The sequence below is a fragment of the Ictalurus furcatus genome, chromosome 5 (genome assembly GCF_023375685.1).
Source record: "Ictalurus furcatus strain D&B chromosome 5, Billie_1.0, whole genome shotgun sequence".
Lineage (NCBI taxonomy): Eukaryota > Metazoa > Chordata > Actinopteri > Siluriformes > Ictaluridae > Ictalurus > Ictalurus furcatus.
Genome location: NC_071259.1, coordinates 109,812 through 120,883, shown reverse-complemented (window position 1 = coordinate 120,883; position 11,072 = coordinate 109,812). Strand labels below are relative to the sequence as shown.

Genomic DNA, 11,072 nt, shown 5'->3' with positions numbered 1-11,072 from the left:
AGGAAAAAATAAGCTCCACCCACCAGCTGTTTGAACCATTGAAATTCCTTCTATCTGCAAGATCGAGCTGCTCAGAACGGTTTTGTGGTTGCTGGGTGAAGGAGGCATTAGTGGGTAAAGCAGAGCTACATATTTTATCGTTTTCTCCTCGGATACCATCAAGAAGCCTGGCTGATTTATAACAGCATGTTTTAACTAGGTGTATTAACCATGAACACTAATGTCGACAAGAGAAAAGTGAAATAAAAGAATGGGGGAATGTGGTTAAAATGGTTTTTTTTTAATGACCGCTGTCCACCACTAGATGGCATCAGAGTCATTTTGGCTTCAATTGTTTCTCTCTGACATGATGTCTAAAGTATTTTTTTCATAAGCAACAGAAAAAAAATCAATGAGCATGTACACACACGCACACACGCACAGAAGGTTGCACAACCGGCTCTTTATTAAACACACGTCATGGCTCAGCCGTAGCAAAAATCACATTCAAGAAACACAGAAAGTCAGAACGTCAGCATAAAACCCGTCACAAACCCGCTCGGCTGCAAAAGTCACACGACGCTAGAAAAAAGCCACCGATTGCGAAACAGCGTGTGCAGATCGACTCGGGTCCTTAGAAAAGGAATGTACGAGTAGCACAGAACGAACAAAGCGGTCACCCACTGAAGCGCCTGAATGAGCTGAAAGTTCTGCGTTTGTTTATATCTACACTGTAAACTTCGAAGTGTGCTTCTGTACAAGACGCTGCGTTCAAATACAGTCGTGCGTCATCGTGTTCACGAGAAAGATTCGCGCGGCGTAGTGTCCACAACTTCTCAACACAAAATGTACTGCAGCAGAGAGCTGTGCCAGGTTTTTAAAACAATAAATAAAATGGCGGCTCACGTTAGTCCTGTTAGCGGTTGATGCTAAGTGTAATTACAGTGTCAATTTAACCATCCGGAGTCTTTTTCCAAACATTTACCAACACATCTGAGGTAAATGTTGATGTTCCAACTGTCACTGTCTACTTTTTAGCTAGCTAAGTCACTAGCTAGCATATATTCCGTGTCCCGTAACATACCGTTCGTTCTCAACATCGTCTTCTCACAGCGAAAACACAGATTCACAAGCTCTATTTGAACGCAGCTAGAAATACAAAGCGCTTCAAACTGACGCTAAAATTGATCGTAATATTAAAGAGAACGTTGCAAAGCAAGATTTTTGTGTTGATAAACGACCTGCTGCTAGTGTTTTACCTCATGAAATGTATTCATTCGTTTTTACACGATCTGCTCCTGTGTTTCAATACTGTTTGTCCACTTCCCCTACTGACCTGAAAGCCCACGACACGTCTATTACACATCAGGAAACGTAGCTGAATTGATTCTCCTCAGAAATACCTCGCTAAGTCGCTAGCGTAGCAAGTAACTACTTTGCTAACTCGTAGAATATTATTTAGAAATGTTTTTAAAGTGACCAAAGACATTCGTACATAGTGTAGTTACATCAGTTTATTGACTAGCTAGCTGAACAACTAGCATACTAACTAGCTTGTGTGCTAATTACGGACATTTCCTAGCACTGTTCTAGTAAATAATCAAGTGTGTAAGTATATAGTGTGGGAGTTTTTGGGATGGAACCCAAAGGGAAGTGGACGAGGAGCGCGTGTTAAAAACAGTATTATAACACAGTCTTTACGCTACTCGTGTGTTTGTATAAACACCGAATAAACAGGTCGTAAGGACGTCGCTAGCGTCTGCGTCAGCGCGCGGTTGTTTATCGTCCTTCTGACACAGAGAGAAAATACAGTATATATATTTATTCTCATATATATGTACACTTTCCGTTCAGTCACACGCCGGAGTGTTAAAAAAAAAAGTGCAGCGTGAACGCTTTAGACGCGACGCTTCTGACCTGAAAAGTGCTATACGGTCAGAATTTCATAAGTTTGTACACCCTGGCCTGTACCTTTAATAAACACTTAGACTGGATCTGATCTGTAAACATTTATGTACAGAAAATGTGCAAGAAATACTGTTCACCTCAGATCTGTCTCTCTACCGGTCTCTCTCTCTCTTTTTCTGTCTTTCAGCAGTAATGATGCAATCGTGTGCTCATCTCTCGACTGCTTATATACAGAAAATATCCAAATCTGTCATCCTGATCATTTACTTCAGTTCTATTTTACTGCCCGTTACTCATCTCTCTCTCTCTCCCATCCATCTCTCTCTCTCTCTCTCCCATCCATCTCTCTCTCTCTCTCTCTCTCCCATCCATCTCTCTCTCTCTCTCTCTCCCATCCATCTCTCTCTCTCTCTCTCTCCCCATCCATCTCTCTCTCTCTCTCTCCCATCCATCTCTCTCTCTCTCTCTCTCCCATCCATCTCTCTCTCTCCCCATCCATCTCTCTCTCTCTCTCTCTCCCCATCCATCTCTCTCTCTCTCTCTCCCATCCATCTCTCTCTCTCTCTCTCCCATCCATCTCTCTCTCTCTCTCTCTCCCATCCATCTCTCTCTCTCTCTCTCTCCCATCCATCTCTCTCTCTTTCTCTCTCCCCATCCATCTCTCTCTCTCTCTCTCTCCCATCCATCTCTCTCTCTCTCTCTCTCCCATCCATCTCTCTCTCTCCCCATCCATCTCTCTCTCTCTCTCTCTCCCCATCCATCTCTCTCTCTCTCTCTCCCATCCATCTCTCTCTCTCTCTCTCTCCCCATCCATCTCTCTCTCTCTCTCTCCCATCCATCTCTCTCTCTCTCTCTCTCCCCCATCCATCTCTCTGTCTTTCTCTTTCTTCAGTTCTTTTTCTATTTTGAGGAAATGCTGAACCATCAGGAAACACTCGTGTAAAGACATGTTCAGGTCGGATTATTCAGCATCGTTTCTCATCCCCCTCTCTCTCTCTCCTTTTCCACGCACACGGAGTATATCTCTATCTATTTCTCTCTTTTTCCTCACTCTCACTCTTCTCTAGTCTTCCTTCATCAGCATTTATGCACGTCTATAAAAATGTGCTTTCAGTTAATTGATTAACTGTTAAAAATGCGAGCGGAACTGTATTTTTTTTTTTTTGGTTGTTTTTTTTTTATCGCAATCCCTCAGTTATTATTTTTATTTATCTGATATATTAAAGCCCTGCTCACGTGTATACAGATATTTTGGAAAATAGTACATTTTTTTTCTCTGTGTTTTGATCTCCTGTTCACACAAAAACTGCATTCTGGGCCACTGAAACGGAAGCGTTTTGCGAAGGCGGACACAGTTTTAACAGTTTTTTGTTTTCTTTTTGTACATGAACAAGAACTTGTTTGTTGTTTATGGGAGAACTTCACAGCGTGAAGCTGCACGTGTTCACTGCGGCGGTTATGAACATGCTAGGACTTGGCTTATCGCGGCTGGTGATCATGTTGTTGGTCTGTGCGCTGTAATTTCTTGTGCGATGACGTGTTTGCAGTTTAATCTCACTTCGTGGATCTGATGTGCGCTGTACTGTTCCTGACTCCATGCAGATTCAGGAGAAGAACCCGGAGAACACGTCGCAGTTCCACGTGGTCAGTGCCACGCGTATCAATTTGTTTGTTTTTGTTTTTTCTTTTCATTTGGTCATGTTGGTATTTTTCTGCATGTCTCCTTCTCTAATGCTATTCTTGAGGTTCTGACGGAACAGTTTTTGACGTGACATCACTGCGCCGGTGTGATCATGTGATCGTTTTCGTCTGGATGAAGGGATTTTCGAAGAACGCTGTTTGTGTGGACGGGAAATCTTATTTTAAAATACGTTTTCAAAAATATCTGTATATATTTGGACGGACAACGCCTTTGTTGTAAATCTGTTTAAAACAAAGCCGACCCTGAAGAGGATAAAGCGTTTGCTGAAGAGAAAGTAAATGCCGTAAACGAGTGCGAGTGATCAGCGGTTTCTCTTTGTAGAGTGAGCTTCAAGTGACCGCATGCTAAATCTCTCTCTCTGTCTCTGTCCATCCATCCACCTCTATCTTTTATGAAGACTGGACCACGTGGCATCATCTGGAAACACTTATGTACAAAAGCTGTGCGTACACTCACACTTTACTGCCTGCTCTCCTTCTCTTTTTCTTTCGTCCTTTCCATTTGTTTTCTTTGAGCAAATACTGAAGCAGTAGGAAACACTCACGCACATGTAACAATTTCCCTCAGTTCTCTTACTCTCTTTTCATCTACCCATCATTCAGTCCCTTTCTCTCTCTCCGTCTCTCTCTCCGTCTTTCTGACGAGAGCGTGAACTGAAAAAATCTGTACATAAAAATGTGTGTTCTGGTTTGTCCTCCTCACTGCTCTGTTACTCGTCCCTCCTCTACTGTCTCCCTCCATTCTGTCTCTCTCTCTCTCTGTGACACTTCATCAGGAAACCCTTATGTGCAGAAAAATGCGCATTAAGTTGTTCTCCTTCCATCCGTCTATCTATCCCTCTCTCCTTCTACTCTGTTTCTATTTCGTCTTTTCTACTATACTGACTGATTTGTGAAAATCTATGTACATAAAAATGTGTTTTTTTTTCCGCTTCAGTTCTGTCTCACTGCTCCGTTATCATCCGTCTTACTCTCCCTCTCTCTCTTTCTCTCTCTCCATCACTGACTCTGTCCATCTCTCTCTCTCTCTCTCCTTCTCTCATTTCAGGAGAGCGTGAACTGTGACGCTTCATAAGGAAACACTTATGTACAGTAAAATGTGCAAGTCATCAGCTTCACTTCACTGTTATGACTCATCAATCTTTATCTCCAGCTCTCTATCCCTCGTTCCACCCGTCTCTCTCTCTCTCTCCATACATCCATCGCTCTCTCTCTCTCCATCTCAGCGTCCCGGAGTGAAGATGTAGTCGAGCGCCTGTCTCTCGGCCGCCGCCACGTTCGGATGCCACAGATCCACCATGAACACGACACGGGGTCCGTCTTCTGGAGCGCCTGATCTCACACACACACACACACACACACACACACACAGATAAAGGTACAGGAACCAGAACAGCGACTACACTGATACTTAAACATCACACAGACATTATGATCTCGAGGCTCACTGTTAAAGGTCTGAAGTGTATTTACATTCGACCTTGCTGTGACCTTCATTCTTTTTGGATCAATTCCAGAATCGAATCAGTTCACCTGCTGGTTAAAACCATCGTTCCACATCAATCCTACTAACACTAAACCGCTCTGTCCTGAGATATCTAAAGCTAAAGAGAATCTCAGACGGACGGAAAACACACTTGGTAGCCTAGGCATAAAAAATTCAGATACAGTTTTTCCCCCTCTTTCTCTCTCTCCCTGCGTTGCTGTGCTGTGAGCTCTCCCAGCCTCCAACGTGACTCGGAAGTTAGCAGTGCATTCTGGGTAAGCTGTGCTCTTGAGGTCTACGGCGATGTCTGTTTGTGTCTCACCTTCGTGGAAGGCCGTGTGGAGGAACGAGTCGTCAAACAGCAGACAGTTTCCCTCAGACCAGCACTGCGGCTCGCCCCCCACCACCAGCTCACACTGAGGGGGCACCTTCAGCCCTGAACACACACACACACACACACACACACACACACACACACACAGATCTGCACGTCAACTCACACATCACACACTATTATTAAAAATAATAAATAAAGCAATAAAAATTCAGCGTTGTTATATCTGCAGCACCGTTACATCATTTCCCCCTGATTACCCATCTTTCTTCCTATCTATCCTTCACCGTGAATCTGGTACAAAGACGAAATGTCCAAAGCACTTCCATTACAGACAGTACGAGCTAAGGAAACTACGTAAAAAGAACGGAAGCGTAAGGGGGCGAGACGCTGAGCGTTGATTTGAGGACGCTCACACTTCCATCGAAGCTTGACGTCACCTCAGAACGTTCAGAAACCCACAACAGAGCAATCTAAAGCACAGGCTGTCCCAGACGTCTCCACGCAGGAGACAGGAGGCGGTGTCCACCAGCACCACGCCGGCTCTGCCTTCGTCACTGGATGCCGGTGGACGTCCGCTTCTTCTCGGTTGGTCTGCGACACTTCCAGTCTTTTCGAATCTGTTAATAAGTCTGGTGACAGTGTCGTGTGTGTGATGTTCGTGTCATGCTTCCTGTTCAAATCCATCGCGACCTCTTCCCGATCCAGCCATGAGACGGATTTCGATACGGGCTTTTAAAGTTATCTGAAAAAATATATCTAATATAATATCTAATATAGACCAAGTATGAGCCATTTTGCTGAAAAGTGTTAATGGAGACGTTTAGGACCCGCAGTGGGACGGAGTCGTCTCTCACCGCGCGACGCAACGTCCAGGGTGAACAACCGGGCTGTTGATGATAACGGGAACAATTCAAATAAAATGTAGCTAAAATAACAAAAGGCTGTGTTCCGCTAACTTGTTATGACTAAATTGTAATAAATGAGCTACGCAGCTACAATATACGTGGCGTGTCGCTAGCACCATGTTATCCTGCCTCCTGTTTTATTCTATTCTCTGACCAGCAACTGGTGTGTGTATATAATGAATCATCTACCCAAAAACCAGGTTGTGCAAGTGATCCAGTAACACAGTTTCACTGTCATCTCTCTCTCTCTCTCTCTCTCACACACACACACACACACACCGCTTTGAGCACATAAAAAAAATGATCACAATACAAACTATGTCTGATCTACTAACACACTTTCTCTCTGTCCTCTCTTTCACACACACACACACACACACACACAAACACGGTGCGAGTCTCACCCAGGTGGCAGCGCAGGCGGACGTTGGTGGGTCCGTAGTGCTCGGTGATGGTGGCTCCGGGGCTGATGACGGAGAAGCAGGCGTTTCCAAACACGTTGTTGGAGATGAAGGTGCGCAGTTGTCCCAGGACCCTCCAGGTGCGCGGGCAGCGGCGAGCGTTCAGCGCCAGCGTCGTGCCCTGGTTCACCAGGTAGAAGGTCCACCAGTGTCCCCGCGGCGTGCTGTTAGCCTTCCAGCCGGGCGCCAGCGGCGGGGGCGTGCGGTACACGCTCTCGAACTCGGCCAGCAGGGCGGGGAAACTTCTCTCCAACAGCTCCACGTCGTGCTTCTGCGCATCGCGAGAGAAAAACGGAGCGGACGGCAGATCGGGCAGGAAGAACACCTCCGCCTTCTGGATGGACGGACGATTACACAGACGATAGCGGTCCTGCTCACGCACACCTTTATGCACACGCCCCATACCTGTAGATCAATTAAATAATAATACAATTAATAATAATGCAAATAATAATAATAATAATAATAATTAACCACTTTCTAGTAAAACAGCAGCAAAATAAATCAATAAACATTTGTAGAAATGGTCACACACAAATTTGGTAATAATCTGTCATTATAATTTGAAATGACTTAATACACAGTTATATATAAAAAGCTATATACACACACACACACACACACACACACACACTGACCTGCCCATGTGTAGCGTTTAGCGTAGTCCTGTAGATTGTGGTAAAGTCGTTGGTTAAATCCGTTGCCGGGCCGCGAGCACCGGAAACACTCGGGTGATTGACAGTACGCAAAGCCGTTCAGCTCCTCCTCGCTGGCCCCGCCCCCTGTTCTGACTCCACCCAGTGTAGGGCGGAGTTTTGCTGACGAGAGTTCGGGCGGGCTGGAGCGAGACTCAGGCGTGTAGGAGGCGTGTTCACAGCCCACACGGTAACAGTACCATATAAACAGCAGAGCTAAACACAGCACCGTGCCCAAAGCCCCGCCCTCACACTCCCGCACGGCCTGCACCCAGTCCCGCATCCAATCCATCACACACACTCACACACACACACACACACACACACTGATCCTCTCAATATGGGATCTGTCAATCACACACGCCAGACAGAGCGTCCAATCTTCTCTGTGATTTTCTGAGCTGTGTGTTCATACTGGAGCAGAAGTGTGTGTGTGTGTGTGTGTGTGTGTGTGTGTGTGTGTCGGCGTCCAGATGTTTCAGGATTTCACCACAGCGCACCTGGAGGAGGAATAAGACACATTTTAAAGTGACACACACACACACACGGCTGCGGAGAGGCATTTGAAATTCAGTTGTTGTGCACACCTCCGCAATGTACTGTGTAAAACCATGAGTCATGTTCAAATGCTCTCTCTCTTTCTGTCTCTCTCTCTCTCTCACACCCATCTCCCTCTCCTATCTTCTCTTTCTCTCCATCCTTCCTCTCCCTCTTTTCCCTCAATCCCAATTTTTCAATATGCTTCTCATCTTTTCTCATTTTCTTCCTCTCTTTCATTTCCACTCTCATACCTCCTTCTCTCCATCCCTCCTTCTCTCATCCCTTCACTTCCGTTCTAGCTTCACCTCTACTTCCTTTACTTCTTCCCTCCTTCTCTTCCTCTCCCCCTTTCTTTCATCGTCCGTCTTTCCACCTCTCTCCGTCTCTGCCCCCTCTCATTCCGTCTCACTTTGACCTTTACCCCAAATTCTCTCCATCCCTTTCTCATTTCTTCATTCTCACTTCTTCCCTCCTTCCATTTTTCTCTCTTCCTCTCCTCCTATTTCTGTCTCTTCCTCTCAAGCTTTCTATACCTTAGCCTCTTCTTTTCTCTCCCGTCCTTATTCCCTCCTTTTCCATTTCGCTTCCTCTTTCTCTCTCTCATCACGCTCTGTCTCCCCGTCCTCTTCTCTTTTCTTTCTTTCTCTACCCATTTTCTCCCTATTCTCATTTTCTCCACCCTTCCCTCCTCTCTATCTATACCTTTTCTTTCTCACTCGTCTTCTCCTCTATCCCTCTTTCACCCTTTCTTTCTTCCTCCCTCTCTCTCAATCGTTAGCTCTCTTTCCATTTCCCCCCACTTTTCATTTTCTACTTGTTTCTCTTCCTTATTCTCTCTCTTTCCCTCTCTCAATCATTCTCTCTTCCCATCCTCTTGTTCTCTTTCTCTCCACTTTCCTTTCCCCATATTTTCTCCCTCTTTCATCATCCCTCTACCACTCCAACCATCTTTCTCCTCCTCTTTCACTCCATCCTCCTCCCTCTCCCACTCCTTCTCCCTCCATCATTACCGGTGTCAGTCCCTCCCTTCGTTGCTGTATTCAACGCTCTGTCGTTTGTCCACCATTAACAGGGCACCTGATGGACAGAGAGAGAGAGAGAGAGAGAGAGAGAGAACAGATTCAGATTTTCTGCAGTCTGTGTACACACACACATAAACACACACACACACACACACACACACACAATCATCAGCACTGATCATTACTAATAATAATGCATCAATAACAACACAAAGCATGTGTCTAAGAGTGTATTAATACATGGATAAGACATTACTGTATATGAAGGATATGAAGTGTAAGAGAGTGTAAACAGTGGATCTGTCACCCCACCTGTCCTGCTGCATGGATAATAAACCCCGCAGTGCAACACCAAACCCCGATTATTCACCACTAAATCCGCCTCACACACACTGTCTCTGATCCTCCGCGCTGGTTTCAGTAATAATCCGAATATTTACAGCCTTGCAGCCTGCGTGACGAACAAACAGCGCGAATAACCGCAGGAAAACGCGCAGACATTTGCGGAGACACCGAAACCAACCACGACTAAGCGACTCCCTCATCAAGAACCACAAATCCCATGATGCACTGCGCGCACAGGAGACTTTTCCACCGAGAGTCGTGATTATTAAAAACACACAACAGAAGCAAAGGGACCGTGTTTTTTCATTTATTTGCTAACTTTATATCACCAAGTTTGTTTATAAATGTTTAAAATTGCTACAAAAACATGGCGTTCTTCAAGACATGACGATTAAAAAGTGTAAACTTGTGTTTACGCCTCGGCGCGCGTTCAAGTTGCCGAGGCTCTAAACAACTAAAGCAAAATGGCGGCTGTAGTTTTTATACAGATAAATAACACACATTACCATTTTTATTTACTGTGGATTTTGCGTTTACAGGTTGAATAACAAAGCTGCATGTAAAAATTGTTAGGGACGAATTCAGATTTTATTTTTCTACGATTAACGAGTTGTTGGTTGGTACACGTTAATGATTCGTTGGCTTACCATGTACTACAGGGACCTGTTTCCGGGTTTTCAGCACGTGACCACGCCCTATGCAACGTCACAGCTTACAGCTTCTCGTAACACGTCACTAACATAGGAAAGTTTTTGGATATGTTAAAGAATCTGTCTCAAATCATACACTATAGTGTTACACTCTGCACTGTGTAAAGAACCGGGATGCTTGTGGTTTAGTAATGCCTCAAATCCAACGCTAAAATTTTGCGCTAAACGGAAATGATAGCGCTACAGAGTTACCTGAACAGTCCAAAATGGCTGCCCTAAATGTTCTATTCCCATTGTAGGTTTTCTGTCTATCAAACTTCTCGTAAGGTGCATCGACCTTTTGCATAAAATGTGACAAGTGCAGTGCTGGCGTCCATCTTTCATTTCTCTGCGGGTTTTAGTACACCATCCAGGTATTAACAGCGTATCTGTTTACCGATGTGAACACACTGCACTCAAAGTAAACAAAATACATCACTTGAGATATATATCATTTGTAATAAATTTACAACAAAAAGCAACATTATAGATAGATCAATAAAAAAATACACGTTTAAGTTAAACCTGTAATGCTGACTAGTATTAAAAAGATGCCAATTTTAAATTTATGTTAGTATTTATTATACTGTTTGTTACATTTCTGGATCACAAATATATTTCTGTCCCACTGTGTTGTGTTACACAAAACAAACTTTTCAAAGTGACCGATTTGTAAAACTGGGCCAATTTAATAAATACAGTGTCTCACCTGAAGTTGTTGGACTGTCCTTTCTCCTACTTCTTCATTTGAGTTGAAATCATTGCAAATTTTACTCTAAGCATTGTTTTTCTTCTTTTCAGTTGATGAGTCATACTATTTGTTCTCAATAATTGAGTGGTTTGACACAATTTGCTTCAAGAGATTTTTTTTAAAATTCACAGAAATTCTTTGAACGTTTTCTTTTACCTTTGTCCGTTGTTTGGTTGGGATGATTTACTCCAGTTCCACACAACGCTACTGTTTGTTAGGGTTCCATCCCTGGTGTCCTCACATCAGCACTATG

At 44.2% G+C, this 11,072-nt stretch overlaps 1 protein-coding gene across 1 annotated transcript; it reads right to left on the bottom strand.

Annotated features, from left to right (window-relative positions):
• Positions 1-422: 422 nt before the first annotated feature.
• On the bottom strand, positions 423-9,641 carry asphd2 (aspartate beta-hydroxylase domain containing 2). Its single transcript, XM_053623975.1, has 6 exons — positions 9,347-9,641; positions 9,023-9,089; positions 7,416-7,972; positions 6,721-7,182; positions 5,397-5,510; positions 423-4,920 (listed from the first exon to the last, which is right to left on the bottom strand). The coding sequence occupies exons 3-6, from the start codon at positions 7,762-7,764 to the stop codon at positions 4,811-4,813; spliced, it is 1,035 nt and encodes a 344-aa protein (XP_053479950.1). The 5' UTR covers positions 7,765-7,972; positions 9,023-9,089; positions 9,347-9,641; the 3' UTR covers positions 423-4,810.
• Between the last annotated feature and the right edge of the window lie 1,431 nt (positions 9,642-11,072).